We start from the raw sequence: 16,447 nt of genomic DNA on the forward strand, positions 1-16,447 counted from the left end.
CCCACACCAGTGTTTTGTGGCCATCACTGTCGAAGGACGCCCTAAGGAAGGAACTGGAAGCACGACGATCATCTGCGAATCAGGGACTAAGGATGTGGTCGTCGCCGTTGGTTCGTCGCTTTCTTTCAGGTGTGGCAACGAAATGCTATTGCGTCCGGAGCAGCCCCACGTATGTAAAGATAGTGATGGCCTCTAAGGCAGACGTTGTCCTCAAAGGCCTCCTCGACGTTGAGCTGAGTAGCAAGAAAGCAGAAATACAGGAAGGCGAGGCATCCTTCAAATACACACTAACCCTGCACAAACTGCCTGAACACGACGTTGCTTGGTGCTACAGATGTGTCAAATCGGCTTCTGATCAGGGACCAAAAACGCAAGCCTCCATTAGAACCGCATTGAAAGTCGGTCAAGAATGCCTGCTCAAGGTGGCGGTGAAAGGCACACGTGGTCCTGTGACATTGGCCGCTGCGCCGATACGTATCCCCGCTCACGCCTCGCCGCAAATTTCCTTCTACATTCTCTATGTCCAAAGCTACAGTGCCCTGTGCTTTACGCACGTCTTGGCCGCCTGTGACGTGGGTCTTACGATGTTTCCTCTACGTGTGATATGACATCCAGAAGGCACGGACCACAAGTCTTATTTGTGGCTTCTGTATACTGCTGCTTGTACCTTGGCCGCTGCACCGCTACGCCACTCACTCGAGACATGCAGCATATTCCCTTGATGCAAGAGCATGTGGTCACGCAATTTCTTCCTATTTTTGCTGATGCAGGCAAAAAAATGTAGCGCGTAGAATGCCAATCTGTCCCCGTCTGCTAAAACAATGGGGTGCATTCGTACGCACAGCGGTCGTCCAGCTACCGTTTTTCTCACACGGCTGTTATTACCGGTGGACCGCATTGACTCGTGAGGATACCGACGTCGTCCTTCAGGAGGGTTTAGGGTTCGCCTGGCAACCCGCCGCGCTGGCCCCATTATGTTTGTTCGTGTGTAAACTTGAGGTTACAGCTCGGTTTCGGCTCCATGGGCAGCTGGAAAAAGGTGTAACCCAAGCTTTTATAATTTCCTGGGTTGCGATGTGTTTTTTTTGAGACGTTTCCACTCTCCTACTTCAAGCACTGAGAGAAAGATCTTTTTCGCGGTCCACACATGCGAGGGTAGCTATTTTGTTATTGGAGCCGTTCGGTATCGCAAAACACTCCTCGAGTCCTAACATTCTGGTGAAACTAACACTGAAGGCAGCTAGCCCTCATGTAAGAGTGTCACACTTGTTGGAGCCACGCTTTTGGTGGCCACGTTCCGTTTTTTTTTTGCCGAATTATCAGGCGGACGATGTGCTGACCGGTGCTACAGTCACACCTGTATATGTATATGTGTACATGAAGCGTACATCCCTTGATAACAATAGATTCTGGTTAGGTAGTGGAACCTCATATATCCCCATGGTAGTACATAACGAAGGAAAGCAGTGGCTATAGTAAGTAGATATAAAACTAAACCAGACACTCCGTGCCCGGTGTCAAGCTGCGGTACCGCAGGCGACAGCCAGCAGCTGAAACTATCAATTACCGAGACCCAAACTAAATTTGAGTTCCAGCAAAGCTCTAGAGACGCGGAGACGCTTCTTCCAAAGGGCACGGAGCCTGTCTATCCGACAGAGACCCCAGACGGTTCGGGGACGACCCTGCAAGAGATATGTCCTCAAGCAAGACTCACGCCACTACCTGCGAGAAAGGAGAAGGAAGAAGGCAGCAAACCGCAAACATACGAGCTTAGCATTTCTGACCCTTGCACCCAATCGGCGGTGTGGTACATCTGCGAACAGGTCTCGGAGCCATCCGGCCCGGACCAGGGGTCCCGGGTATCTGTCAGTCATCAAGTACAACATCAACAACAACCGAACCGTCTGTGCAAAGTTAAGGCAGAGGTTCCAAAATAGCAGCAACCGCCCGTAGGCCCCGAATGTCCACCTCAACACGACAATGTTAATCCTCCGGCAGGTGCACCCCCCCTTCTCGAAGGAGAGAATCCGGCGCGAGTGGTTGAGTGTGTCGCCGCTTCACAGTCAGTGACCGCCGCCCCGAAGGGTCCCGACACGTTCAGATGCGGTTCAGGATTCGATCTCCGGCCTCATTCAGTGAATAAGGTTTTCGAGGACACTGATGGAAAGTGTGAGACGAAGACAGTCCTCATGGAACTCCTGAATGCTGAACTGGAAGAAACGACAGTGCAGGCGGGGGAAACAAGAGAGGGTTCCCTAACGTGGAAATCTTCTGAGCTTCGCGTTAATGAGGCGCCGGTCCACAACACTGCTTTGTGTTATCGATGCGTCAAGGGCGCTGCTGGAGCACCAGCTGAAGCGGCGGCCTACACCCGGGGAAAAGGCGAAGGCAGACGACCTGTGCTTGCTGAAGCTGACCGTTGAAGAAACGTTGGGACTGGCAAGTTCTGCATTGGCTCAGTCGTCTTTGCTTGCCGGCGCATGGTTAAGTATTCCGGCGCTGTCTTGCATCTGTAGGTGACTATGAGTGAAGCTACCATCTTGATGTTCACAATTAGATGCTTGTGCTGGGACGCGGCGTATGCCCAACAACCGTACAATGGTCGACAGTCACGCCTCACTCACAGTAGCCCCTGTAACAATCTGTTCTACCAGCCGGGGCTCACGCGAAGCTTGAGACATTCTCACAGTGCGGTGTGATGCAGCCCTCTGATAGCAATATAAGAACCAAGTAGTGTGAGAGCCCGGAGATCAATGTGACGTATGCATAGTCACTGTTCACATTGTGTCGGGTGGCGGCCTTTGGAGCGACGCTACATAACACGACCCAGAAGGGATCTATTTCCAGCTGCTCATTGTTGCCGCGTTGCCACATGCGCAGACACACATGTGAAAAAAAAGATTCGTAACGTTTGCGGAGGCGGCCCGCATAAAGGACTCAGGACGATCCATGGGAACGAGTGGAGGATCAGCCTCTTTGACACACCAGAAAATGGCGAGTAGCACGTAGTCTTTCAAGCGGAAATAGGCTGCCGCCTCCGCTTTATAATCTGGACAAATGAAAGGTGTAGTTTCTGTAGCATGACGCGCTGTCTTCAAAGGTGGCAGACACGCCACTAAATCCACAGGCCTCAGGTGGCCTTAGGGAGATACGCCCAGTAAAAGGTGGCCAGCAAAAAGATACACCTCATCTGCACCCTGGACAGCAGAGCACGGAATGCCATGATATACATTTAGCCAGCGAGTCTGCCAAAGTGAGGTGAATGCCCGGGAAAGTGTGTTCACTTTCTGGCTACTGTTGTCCACAATGTGTCCTGCGGTACGGCATAAGTGCATATTCAAGTAAAGACAGTCGGCCACCAGAGTAAAGCCCTATATGTGTAAAAACCCTTTAGCCGACTATCAAGACAGGTCGTCGCCTATGATGGCGTTGTGGACGGCCTTGTCACGGCGCTGTCCCGCCGTCGCATGGGAGGTGCCATGTGTGAAGGGACAGACCAAAGCGGTGCTGTGAGACACACCACTACACGTGACTTGTTGATGCCATATCTCAAGTGCCCAATAACGCGCGAACAGGTGGACTCCGATGTGTGTCTAGCATCTAGCACCGGCAAGGCAAGTGCTTTAGCGGTGCTAGAGAGCCCCAAATCCACAACTTCTTATTCTCGATAGTTTGCGATATACCGTTACAATTCGATGATCTTATGTGTTGTGCGGTTCAACCCTAAATTAAAAATCCCAGTAGATATTTTGATTTACACATCATTTGACGCGGTTTATGCCTTGCAGAATCCCAATGGGGCCCAAGTGGATCACTAGACAGCGCTCCCCCATAAAACGCGGTCTATTGCAACTGAACCACTGGAACCAGCGACCCGAGGCTGTCCGCGGGACGAGCGCGACCATGCCTACCGTCGGTTTGTCCGTTGCTCCATGAATTTGGCCTCTGGAGGCACCTCGTTTTGAGCTTGTCATACGACAAAGGGCCGTCTTCTGATGCTAGGACTCGTATCCTGGAGCTCTTGGTCGGTTTACTCGGCAACGCCAGGAAACAGTTGCGACAAAATACGAGGACGCCAGAGGGTTTCAATGACAGTCGTGAATGGCGAGCGCCAAGCGGGGACTACGACCGTGTGCTACTCTAAGGAAAGAGCAAATGCCGCCGTCATTTGAGGTTTGGCAGCATCCTGGCAGCCTTCATACTGGCTCTGACAGGGTTTATGCCTTCGACATTCTTTGCCTTCAAGAATGAAAATGACCAGACGACCTACCTCAGCATTTGCCCTTGTATTCCGGCCGAGCCTACACACCAGACTTCGCTGGAGCTGCCTCCACTGCCGGAGAAAGTTCTTTTGATTGTGGGTCAGACAAAGCAGTAGGCCTCGCCCAGAACCAAATCTCCCGCTCACTCTATGGAGAAACGTGCAGGACCACATTTCCCTCGCATATTGTCAACGACCTCGAACTGAAGGAAGACGGCGAGTAGACGTCCGAAGTGTACAGCTTTTCGGCCCCTTCAACAGTAGACCAGGATCATCACGATATAAGATATACATGCACAGTTCCTGTCTAGAAAAAGAAAGAATTCAACGACGCCGACCAACTGGCGAGCAGAAACAGTGTACCGTCAGAAACAGCATTCGGAAACGAGGGATGTGAAGGGCCGCGGGAAAGCCGCGCTGATGCGGAACTTGGATACAGAAGCGCCACCATCAACGACAACGTACGTAGTGGATTACTGCAGTGGCTCCGAAGCGACGACTGCATCACCAGAGTCGCCTCGGCCGGTCCGATGCGTAGCCGGACCTGCAAGGCCAGAAGCCGTATTCGATGATGAGGACGGGAAGTGTGCAGAGCAGGCAAAACTTTCCAGCACCGCTGCCGCTACGCTAAAGCCAAGCTCCGCGGCTCTGTTGAAGAACTCTTTACTCACTTACCAGCTGGTGGTTGAGAAGGCTCCTCACTACGACACGCCATTGAGTTACAAGTGCGTGACGCCTGACCCAGCTTCACAGACAAGCGCGGCGACCTCCACCGGATCAGCGTTTGATGAGGAGAAGCATTGCCTGATGAAGATAACTGTGAAGGGCCCATCCGGGGAGGCGGCGTCTGAGACGACGATGGGGAGTGTGTCTAGAGTTTTGACGTGAAAAGTGTGTGGCTGTAACAATATATTTGCATCTGATCCCATGTCACAGAAGGAATGGTAGAGCCGAGCGGGGACTGACACGCAGGATCCAGGTCAACCATCCATTAGCTTATTGTACGTCCGAGGCTGCCGTCGCAGTGAACTTTGAGAGGATGGTACGCAGAGTGATGTCACGCGGTAGACGTCGTGCTACTGTTTATCTCAGGGCTACACGTGGGGCTCACAACATCTTAAAAGCCTGCTAGCTGTGAAAGGCTGCGCCGGAGGCGGTTCTGTTCAAATGTCCCAGAGCTATGGGTTCCTACGCAACGTGCCAGGCGCTTGCTTGTCGAAGTTCGTTGGCCAAGCACGCTTTGGTACTGCCGAAAGCTAAACTTGAGACCGGGGTTGGGGCCAGGGGGCTTGAAGATCAATCGCGCAGGAGCGTTACTGCCACTTCACTAGAATATCGGCCCCTGGTAATGCATGAGTGTCGTTTGAGGCCACGCCCAGTGCACAGGAACGCAGGCTGCAGAGGGGCCGCGCTTGATGAAGAATGCCTTGTGTTGAAAATAAGTATTTTAGCGAATCCCTGCTTTCCAGCATCTGTCAAGGCAATCAGACGCAGACGCGAGCACAGCAACCTCGCCAAACAGCAGACACTGACAAACAGAAAAGCGAAGTAAAACACTGAGTTTTCGACACAGTCATGGCTGCTGCAGGCCGACTACAGTCGAGTCATCTTCCGTCATCGTCTTGAGTGGAAGCTGTCTCCCGCACCGCAGCTCGTAGCACACGGTATCCATGATTAAGCCGCCGATCAAGGTGCAGTCGCCCCCGGGTAATACCTCCGTGTAGGTGGTTGGTGCGTCCAAAAATGAGCAACTTTATACGTGAGTGTACTAGTGCCATTGCGCACATGACGCACGGCTCGTGTGAACAGTACACTACGCATCCATGGCAGTAATAGTTCCCTTGACTGACATCGTGTGAGTCGCCTTTCACAGACTCCAGCAGCAATTTTATTTGCGTGCTTCGACTGCCGTCCCCTGGCTTCGCCTCGGACGATCCACCAGCCCCGCAGGCCCCCTCTCGCGAGGCGAATTTCCGCAGGAGCTTTTCTCCCACGACGCCGATTGCCCGCATCGCTGCATGATCCAGAGGAGCGCGTGCGCGGGTGTGGTCGACGCAAGCAGCGACGACTTTGGGCAGCGTAGCATTTCCAAGTTCAGTCTGTAGTCGACCGAACTCGTCACCCCTACTGGTCTCAAACAAGCTAGCTCGGCTCTCAATAAACACTCGAAACGCATCTGCGACATCACGCTCGAGGTCACCAGAATCACGGACTGCGGCCGGCGTCCTGTGGGCGAGGCTGCAAAACGTAGCCTCGCAGCCATTGAAGACTCTTTTCCGTATTGAATCTGAAGCTATATCGGCTGCTTGGGGAGAGCATGCAAGAGTCTTCGCAGCTGGCTCACGGCACTGCGCACGCAAGGCAGAGACGTCCTCAGCACTTGCCTCTCTTTTTGCGTAACTTTTTGCCGTTTTAACCTCGTCACCAAATTCTCCCTTGGTTTTTGTTCGCTCGCCCGCAGTGTTATCGCCCTCCGACCGCGCGCGAAGTCGCTTCCGCGGCGGCGGCGGATATAGTGTTTTTCGCGGAGTCTCCTCAGGGTCAGAAGGAGCATATGTGATGATGCATGCGCTGCGACCTTCGCGCCGGCTAACTGCGGCACACCACCGCAACAAGACACGCAATAGAGCCGCTGCCCAGCATAAGCTTGTTTACCTTCTTGACGGCGAAAGCGGCTCTCACAGTAGCTAATAAAAACCCTGCGGCATAGCCGCGAGCGTACGCGTTTCTCCCTCATTACGAGGAGAACTCCATTCGCGCTGCTGTGGAAATGAGAGCGCAGCGCACCCGGCGCGTAAGAAGTAACTAAGTCAAAGCACTATACTTACGCGGTGGGCGATGCTAACTACGCAGGAATATGAAGTGCTCGTAGTTAGGTTACACATGCAGGGCGTTCCCTGTCCCCCAGACGTGCATTTTCCACACGATAGGATATCTTGAAACGATGCAACGCCTCACGGCAGCGCCAGCAGTGAAACGCCATAGCAGACATGCGCGCGGCAGGCCACACGCAGATGCAAGGGTGCCTATGGATTGCTACGGGCTGCATATATACGTGTATGTACATGTCCTTGGAGAAACACACACGCGATGGAGGTATACATCTATATCTGAAACGAGTGCCGCACGAGCGTGTCCTCATCGATCCTTACTTTCCATGGCTGCATTGAGGAAGAACTGGTGGGTGGCCTTTTCCCCTGTGGAGAGCTCCAGAGGCAGCAGCAGCTCCTGCCGCACACTGGCGCTGGCGCCGAGGGCGTCTTTTTTGTCTCGTTGCTCGCTCGCCGCTTCGCCGTCCCGCGCGGGCTGGTCGGCCGTCTCCTCTGCGCCGGCGTCGCGTCGAGGCCCATTGGGCTTCGTTTTGTTCAGGTAGCAGGGCCAGATCTCGCCCCAAACGCGCTGCTGCTCGGGGGTCACGGGCGGGACGGAGGGGACGGAGACGTGGACGAAGAACGAGGAGACAGGGGCCGACCCGCCAGCCGCCTCGCCGTCGGACGACGGCACGGACTGACCAGGGCAGGCCGTGGAGGGACAAGAGGACGGCGGCGACTCCTGGGCTTCGTCGTCTTCCAGCGAGGCTGACGACGGGAGGCACTGACACGCCGTGAGGCGAAGCGCAGGGAGCGGCGGAGGCGCTGGGGCGGGGCAAGTACGCAGGAGCTCCAAAATCTCCGAGTCGACGCGCTGCGTCGCGAATCAGAAAGTTCACAGAAGACTCGAGTGAAGGAACGAATGGAGCGAGATGGCCGCTGGGCCTAAGCATCCCGCCAGCTCCAAGCCACCGTGATGCGAGACACTCCGGAGTCGATGCACCTCACAGCGCCGTAGACGTCTGACAACAAAGACGCAAGTCGATAGGTTCTTGCGCCGAGTCGTGCTCCATTTCGGTGCGAAAATGGATGCCAAACCACAGCTGAGTAGGATTCAACACGCACAGCCGCGTGAGCCGGAGGGGGGGAGAAGCGCGCGGAAACGTCCGCTGTATAGATTGATATGCACAGGTGCATACACTCGCATACACGCACGCAGGACTACGCAAGATTGATCCATCGGGTTTGATGCCCTACCTCCGGAGTCGTTCCGAGGAGAAGCAGCACAGGGCCGCCCTTGGTTGTTTTTCGGCATCTCTTCAAGAAATGCAGCGCCACGCGTCGCCCCTCGCGCTTCCACCACGGCACAAAGGTACTGACGTCCTCTGTCGTTTCGCTGTCTGCGCATTCTGCGCCTCCGTCCTGCGGCTCTCGTGCCTCGCCGTCTACACTTCCCCCGTGCACAATAGTCCGAGCGTCATTGGTCTCCTTCGTCACGGGCACAGAACTGGATACCAGCCGCGCAGCGGCCTCAGAGTGTCTCTGGACGTCCGCAGCATCTGGCGACCCCTGCGCAGCTTTCTGGCCCGCGAACTCTTCTGCGTAGTCCAGTGGATGGTGCTTCTGCAGCAACTGAAGCAGCTTGCTGCAGAGCCGTGGCGGGGCCGCCAGCGCATGCAGCAAAGTGCGCGGCGGTTCGCGGAGCTGAAAAATATCGTCGACGACCTCCTCGAGATCCCACGAACGCGAGCCGTCCGCCTCTTCCAGATTTGGACAGGCGCGGACGAGCGAAGCCGCAAAGGGAGGAAGCGCGAAACAGGAGGAAGCGGAGCCTGAACCAGAGGGGCAAGGATGAGGACGCACAGCAGCAGACGGGCGAGGCGCGTCGGCCGCGGGCGGCGGCGCCGCTGGCGGGATTCTAGTCGTTGGCTCCATCGCTCATGGCAGGAGACTGAAAGGTAACGGTGAGGCAAGGTGACTGAAACGCGGAGGAAAGATAACAGTCCCTCAATCCCATTAATGCCCCTGCAACTGCTTCAACGTGGACAACTACGGTAGAAAGTGAGCTTAATTGAGATCCTGTGAGAGCCAGTGCATGCCGCAGCAGTTGTCAGATCCAACTAGCCTGCAAATGACCGTGATGACCACAGAAAAGAATGCAAGAAACAACGGTGTTCATGAGGGCACTTGCAAATTGTCGGAAAAAAAGCTCTCTATGCTTTTTTCCTCAGAAGAAAGCTCTCTATGCTTTTTTCCTCAGAAGAAAGCTCTCTATGCTGTTTCCTCAGAAGAAAGCTCTCTATGCTTTTTTCCTCAGAAGAAAGCTCTCTAGGCCTTTCGCCAGAGAGAAAAAAAATCAAATAAGCAAGTCACCCACAGGTTCGATGGGCGCTCGCCGCACGTCAAAAAGGCATTGGCACAGGAGCATGTGAAAAACGGAAAACACGCAAACAAAGCAGAACTGGCAATGCCAAATCGAAAAAAAATATTTTCTGGATAGTTCTGCCGATGCAAAGCGATGTATTTGCTACTCTGCCACCCGCAGTATGGACATGCAATTCAGCAACGAAAAAACATGTCCAGTTTGATGCGCATGCATCGACCAGGTGGGCTTCGTGGAGACTCCTTCAGTCAGAAGAAACAGAGTGGCTGAAGATCGAATTTGAATGAGGCAATCGGCTTCTCGACATCCGAAATTTTTTCTTGGAAGAAAGCAGCGTTGCTTGTCCTCGCTTTCTTCCCTCCACGCATCCCATCCCGTCGCGAATGTCCGGTCGTCGAAGTCGCATGCATGTCGCTGTTTTTTATTTTTGTTTGTATTTTTTCCTCTCGATGCTGTTTTCTATATTTCGAATTATAAGCCAGCTGGAAGAGCCATATCCTTCGAAAGTTTTTCCTGGCAGAGGTCCTCTTCGGCGTGAGACCTGCGGCTGGTCTACCTATACGGGGGAGGCTCCAAACCGATTGAACCTTGCTGCCCCTTTGAGGATTTCCCTCCCTTTCTGGTTACCCCCTCATCAAATCGGATCGTTTCTCCCCGCGAGGCGTTCTCTACCTCAAGTGCCGCTCTGTCTTCGTACTTGTTCAAGTTATACACACTGAAAAGTTCCTTTTTCCAACGCATTCTCGTGCTTTTTTGAGGCCTCGCATTCACGATGCTGGCACGGGCGCGTGACGGGTCCGCTGCTGTTGGGCCTGCTGCAAAGCGCAGCAAGCATTCCTCATCATCTCTGCAGAATGACGGCTCAAACGAAGACTCTCAGGATCACAGCAGAGCTCGGGGGAGGGGGGAGGACGCCGGCAAAATCGGGGGAGTCAACAAGGAGTTGGTGATCCAGTTCCGGGACCACCAAGACAACCTGCTGGGGCCCCAGATGGCCGTCCCGCTAAGGTGAGTGCATGCAGAACTTTCTTTGCCAGGATTCTCTCTTTCGGTTGCTTTTTGTTATCTCCCTTCCTTTGTCGCCGTGCTTCGCGCTTCCTCATCAACTCCGTTTCTTTTCTGCTGGCGAACCTACCGCTTGCGCTCTGGCTGGTGGCGTCGCCCATAAGCCATCGCGCCGCTAGCATGCTCTCAGAGTGCCAGATGCCCTGCGGTCTATATATTGTAACGAGACATTAGACTGACTCTGCGGTAAATATATCTTGGATGAGTTTAAATTAACGGCTAAATGTCATTCAGACACCGGCGTCTATGTTTTCTCTTTGCTGTTTCAGCATGCACCGCGAGCAGCTGGAGGAGCTTCTGAACAAGCTGCTTCTGGAAGACCCCGCGGGCGAGGACGAAGACGAGGACGAGCGGAAGCTGAAAAAGTCCTTTTCGTTGACTGTTGACAACAACCGGATCGAGATCATCGAGTCTCTGCAGGAGGCCTTCGAGGCGACGACCGACCCCTCCACAGAGCGCGTGCTGCAGATTCGCTACGCGCCTCTCGCGGCGTTCAAAGTGCGGCCGCTCACACGCTGCTCAACCTCCCTCGAAGGTACAGCTTGCCAAGTGATTCTCCCTCTCAATGAGTTTGTCTGGTGTTCATTGCCGCTTCAGTGATTTGCCCATATGCGTATCTACCCGCTGGCGTCTCCTTCACCCGCATATTTACTCGTGTCTCGCGCAGCTAATTGCAAATCTATCCCTTCGTGCGGTTCTTGCGAAGCTCCCACGCGGCGTGTGGCCTCCTCGTTTCGTTCTCGCCGCATGCGGTAGATCGCGAACGCATCTTTTGTCTATTTCTGCGTCTTCTCAGGCCACACCGAGGCCGTTCTGTGTGTCGCATTCAGCCCCGACGGGAGTCAGCTCGCCTCTGGAAGCGGTGACATGACGGTTCGCCTCTGGTGTCTGAACACTGAAACGCCTCTGCGGACGCTCAAGGGGCACACCGGCTGGGTGCTGTGTCTCTCCTGGGCTCCGCACGGTCAGATCTTCGCGTCGGCTGGAATGGTACGCGCAACGGCTACAGAGCTCGGGGTTGCTGCGGGGGCACTCTTAGAGGAGGCTTGACTTTGCCCAATGCGCAGACCTGTCGCCTACTTTGCATAGACCTTTCGCGAGTGCGCGTGTGGAGCTTTGAGGCTCCTGCCGCTGCCTGGCGAGTTGTGTGTCTTTCGCGGTGCACGCCGGGCGACTCGCACTTTTTCTTTTCTCTTAAATGGTGTGTGTCTTGCAGGACGGCTCAATTCGGCTCTGGCGGGGCGAGTCCGGCGACGCGGTCGGCGCGCCGCTGAAGGGTCACTCGAAGCCCATTACTGCGCTCGCGTGGCAGCCGCTTCACCTGGCGAATTTGCCCGCTGCGGACGACGCGACGACGAGCGAGGACGGCAAACTCCGAGTGCCTGCGCTGATGCTCGCCAGCGCCTGCAAGGTAGGCGACTGCGAAGCAGGCGACTCGCATGGGAGAGTGGTCGTTTTTGCGTTCCAGCTTCGTCCGACAGGATGCCTGCGCCTGCTTCTCAGCTTGGCCTGCGTATCTGTGCTGTGCGGACTCCTCTCAGGACAGCACCGTGCGCATTTGGAATACCGGGAACGGTCAGTGCCTCCGCGTCCTCTCTGGGCACCGCGAAAGCATCACGCAGGTGAAGTGGTCGGGCGAGAAAGAAGGTGCGTCAGCTGACTCTGTTTCGTGTACCTACACTACGTTGTGTCAGGAAGGATACCAGATTACCCGCATTGGATGCGAATTTAGCATGTTGCATGCAACAACTGCTTCTTTCGTGATCTCGTGTACTTTAACTCACATGTCTGCACCGCGCTGCGAGCAGAGCTGGCGTTAGGGCTGTAGGGAACGGCGCGCAGGCTGCGGCCGATGCAGGCGCGTGGCGCACGCAGGCGCATGGTGCACGCAGGCGCCGGCATGCTCTGTATCAAGTCCCTCTATAAACGTGACAGTACGGCCTGCAGTTCTTCAATCGCGTACAGTCGCTGCTGGTGAGAGTATGAGGCTAGCTCGAAAAGCCCCTGGGCGTAGATGCGGGGGCTTTCTGGCTTTGCGGCCTTCACTGGTGGCTTCTCGTCTAGCGGTCTGCGCCGCAGGATACCTCTACACGGCCTCGCGGGACACGACGCTCAAAGTCTGGGACTGCATCACCGGCCGGCTAGTTTCGGACCTGAAGGGCCACGGGCACTGGGTGAACTCGCTCGCGCTCAGCACAGACTACGTCATTCGCGCGGGGCCCTACGGAGAGAAAGGCCAGCAAAAGTTCGCCGCTTTCCAAGGTACGCCCCTTCCGCCGCGGTGTGCCTTCACGGCGGGTTTTCTCGACGTTTTCCTCTACGCTCTGCAACTGAGCTCTCCCTTTGGTCTCGTACCTGCTTTGAACTCTGTCGTTGCACCCTGTCATTGGGCGGGAGCCTGAGATGCACGTTGTAGCATAGCAACGCAAGCCGCATCACATACCGTCTGTACACACACAACATGTGTGTACAAAAATGTGCATCTACGCCACGTGAACGGGTTCTTGTCCGCTCTAGCCTGCGCGGTGCATCGTGGACGGGAACGGAGCGCCCAGCGACGGCAGTGGTCTTCGGCACGCACCTGCACACATGCCTGTGACTAACACAACTTTGTCTGTCGATCTTGCTGTCTAGTGGCCGCAGGCGCGTTTGCGTGCTTGCGTGCGCCGTTCCGTGAGTCTTCTGTTTCCGATTACAGCCGACTTTTGCACTCTACAGTGGTGAACCGCTTTGATTTTCGGTTGTGTGTTCAGAAATGAAAGAAGCCGCAAAGAAACGCTATTCCGCATGCGTCAAGAACGTAAGTGTGCTCGACCGAAATTGCAAGCGCGACTGATGAAGAGTCGAAGGCCTCGATATGCCACGGAGCCACGACTGTTGGTTGCCGCTACTCTTTTCGGAACGACGCGTACATTGTCAGCCTACTAGTTGCCGTTTGCTTTCGGCTTCTCGCCTTCGCATGTGCGTTTATTGTTTCCACCTGCCTCGACGCATGCTCGCTTCTTTGGCGCGTCCCCGCGGCCGTTTCGCGGCGTCCCCCTCCGGGACAAGCGTATCCATGTTTCTCTCGTGTTCTGGCGTATTGGTTCCGCGTCTATTTCGTCTTGTTGGAATACTGCAGAGTGGCGGCGAAAAAGTCCTGTCTGGCTCCGACGACTCGACGCTGATCCTCTGGAAGCACGCCGGGGCGCCCAAGGGCCTGGTGCAGGTCTGCCGCATGAGCGGCCACCAGAAGGTCGTCAACCACGTAGGCAATGGAGACATGGGGGACTCTAGCGTCATGCTAAGAATCAACAAATTGCATTACTGAATAAATACCTAGTAATAAAGACATAAAAGTTAGCTCATGAATAGTAAAACAGAGAAGAAACTAAAGGGCATAGTAATTAGTAATAATAAATGAATGGTACTTAATGGGGGAAAAGTTCAATGAATATTACTTAATGGGTACATACTTTGATGGTACTGCTAGCAATAATTATCTAAGCGGGTCGGTTCACCAACTTTGCCTAGAGCGCGACTTCCTGCCTCTCCCAGGAGTGTGGTCTCATGCGACAGAGTGCGAGCAACGTGTATTCATATGTTTTGTCTAAGTGGATGAGCCGAACATCACGTGAGCAGCGGCTGCGCACGCCTGCCGCTCAGCGTGGTCCGCAGCATCGCACTGTTTGTTTGGAGACTCTCTGCATCGGCATCTTGGGATTGTTGGTGTTGTGGTGGCGCAATTCGAAACTCGCACCTCCGCATGTCCTTGAATGTACTGTGCACAGGTTGTCTTCTCTCCTGATGGGCGCTACTTGGCTTCCGCCTCCTTCGACAAGTCCATTCGGTATATCGAGAGCAGTGGCGGTGGCCATACGCCCAGACAGCCTGCAGTATTTCTTCGCGATCCATGCCTCAGTCATGTCGGTATTCTTTTACCGTTTTTGTGGCGGTAGTCTCAGTTGTGTTGTTTTGTTTTGGTTTCCTCTCAGCCTCTGGGACGGTCGCAACGGCGTCTATCTGACAACGCTGAGAGGACATGTCGGGCCCGTGTACCAGCTGGCATGGAGCCCGGACAGCCGTCTCCTTCTTTCAGCCAGCGGAGACAGCACACTGAAAGTCTGGCAGGCGGAGACGAGAAAACTGAAAGCAGATCTGCCGGGACACGCTGACGAAGTTTACGCCATCGACTGGAGTGGAACCGGCGGTTACGCAGCCTCAGGTAAAAATCCGAATTTCGGGGCTCAGTAACCCGTGACGGAGCGATACATCAGAGAACCGTATAGCAGTGTGTGCCGAGGCCGTTTTGTGTCGCACACCTGCAAGCACTAGCAGGCCTACGTAGAAGACGAATTTATTTTGATATGTGGCAGATGCTGCAAATAATATGTTAACGCCGGAACGTGTCACCAGTCGCTTATCATGGGATTCACATGCGATGCACACGCTGCGGTTGTCGTTCGTGAGTCGTGTTGTCTACAATTCTTCCAGCATGAATGGTTAAGGGCTTGCTTGCTTCTGTGCGTTCCCTCAGGTTCGAAGGATCGCGTCCTCAAAGTGTGGAGGAACTGAGCGAGGTGCGTACCGACTCCGAAGTCGGAATTGTTTTTTTCAGGGCGCGGTTCCCCGACTTTTTTGTTGCGCATTTTTATACATCCACGCAGAGTGGTCTGCCGCGTACACGATCTAATGGCTGGATGTTAGGTGAGATTGTCGAACTGTCGCGGGATGGAGCACCAATGCAGCAGGCGGACAACTTATCGAAGGCGTGATCCAACGGAGTGCCAAACGGCCACATCTGAGGTGGTGGCTCCGGCCGCGGATGAGGTGTGTATATAAATATACTCGTCTAGGTCGTCGGTTTATGAATCTCGACGTTCTCTCACTGACGAGTGTGTGAATGGGCAGTGTCTCTGGCCAGCGAACGCCGTGCGCTGGAAACGTGGTAAAGTAATGGTCCGCCACTATATTTGTTGCGTGTGATGTCGGCTCTCCACGGCAGTAACGCTCACTGCTCACTAAGAGGTCATATATATATACGGAGGCACGCCGTGGAGCTTTTGTTGTACCAGGTCCACGCCGTCGTTTCACTGTTTCCCTGTAACTGTCGCTGACATTTTTCAACTGTATTCTCAATTACCGGATGGGATTCACATATAAGCCCGAGCGGAGACTACAGGCGCAAAATTGCCTCTGGACAACAAATACACGTGCACATGCATACGGCTGACCACCGGCTGCTGTAGCATTGCTGACTTTCACGCAGTGTAGATAAGTTCAACTCACCAAATAAAGTCACGATGCAGGACGTGTTCGGCTATGTAAACGAAAACGCAGGCCAACGCCGGTGAAGAAAATAACAGATAATCCGTCACGCACATTTCTTACTGAGTCCGTCGGTCGAATACGGAGCATAGATCCTCTCTCTCATGGCTTGTGTTACCTTTCGCCGGTAGTCGACGCACCCCTGACATTGTTCCTTTGAGACATATCTGAGTCCAACGCAGGCCCCGGCAATTTTTCGCGCCGAGACAAATCTTCACTCAAACCGACTGCACCGTTCCGGGGCGCCACAGCGCCGTCACCGGCGGTCGCGGGCTGCAACAAAGATCGCAGCGTTGTGTGACATCGCGCTCAGAGAGAGGACTGCCATGCAGTAACCCGGGGAAACATGTGGTCTGACACGAAGTCCCGGTTTATTCCGCGTGTACTGGGGGCCTGCTCGCGCCCCCGTGACCCAGCATTTCATATCAGAAGAGCCACAGATGCATGCACTGAACGAGGACAGCTCCCACCTTAAGCCAACAGGGTGGCAATGGTGAGCATGAAGCCCGCCACAGCACGCAGCGATACCGACCAAGATGCACGACGGACGTAGATTCGCCTGTCACAGACACCTTCAATTGGCACTGTTCTCTCTGAGCCTCTTTCTTTCTCCCTCGGAGA

General features: G+C 54.6%; 3 protein-coding genes across 3 annotated transcripts; 2 read left to right on the forward strand and 1 right to left on the reverse strand.

Annotated features, from left to right (window-relative positions):
* Window positions 1-4,681: 4,681 nt before the first annotated feature.
* BESB_034060 (SAG-related sequence) lies at window positions 4,682-5,149 on the forward strand (the record flags this gene model as incomplete). Its single annotated transcript, XM_029361992.1, has 1 exon — window positions 4,682-5,149. The coding sequence occupies one exon, from the start codon at window positions 4,682-4,684 to the stop codon at window positions 5,147-5,149; it is 468 nt and encodes a 155-aa protein (XP_029220957.1).
* Window positions 5,150-5,865: 716 nt separating this feature from the next.
* On the reverse strand, window positions 5,866-9,006 carry BESB_034070 (cytidine and deoxycytidylate deaminase zinc-binding region domain-containing protein; the record flags this gene model as incomplete). Its single annotated transcript, XM_029361993.1, has 3 exons — window positions 5,866-6,854; window positions 7,414-7,945; window positions 8,329-9,006. The coding sequence occupies 3 exons, from the start codon at window positions 9,004-9,006 to the stop codon at window positions 5,866-5,868; spliced, it is 2,199 nt and encodes a 732-aa protein (XP_029220958.1).
* Window positions 9,007-10,226: 1,220 nt separating this feature from the next.
* On the forward strand, window positions 10,227-15,073 carry BESB_034080 (putative notchless; the record flags this gene model as incomplete). The annotated part of the gene is made up of 11 exons (XM_029361994.1): window positions 10,227-10,462; window positions 10,789-11,054; window positions 11,316-11,509; window positions 11,736-11,930; window positions 12,061-12,166; window positions 12,599-12,781; window positions 13,273-13,319; window positions 13,641-13,766; window positions 14,290-14,348; window positions 14,494-14,723; window positions 15,036-15,073. The coding sequence occupies 11 exons, from the start codon at window positions 10,227-10,229 to the stop codon at window positions 15,071-15,073; spliced, it is 1,680 nt and encodes a 559-aa protein (XP_029220959.1).
* Between the last annotated feature and the right edge of the window lie 1,374 nt (window positions 15,074-16,447).

This window comes from Besnoitia besnoiti, chromosome II (genome assembly GCF_002563875.1).
Source record: "Besnoitia besnoiti strain Bb-Ger1 chromosome II, whole genome shotgun sequence".
Lineage (NCBI taxonomy): Eukaryota > Apicomplexa > Conoidasida > Eucoccidiorida > Sarcocystidae > Besnoitia > Besnoitia besnoiti.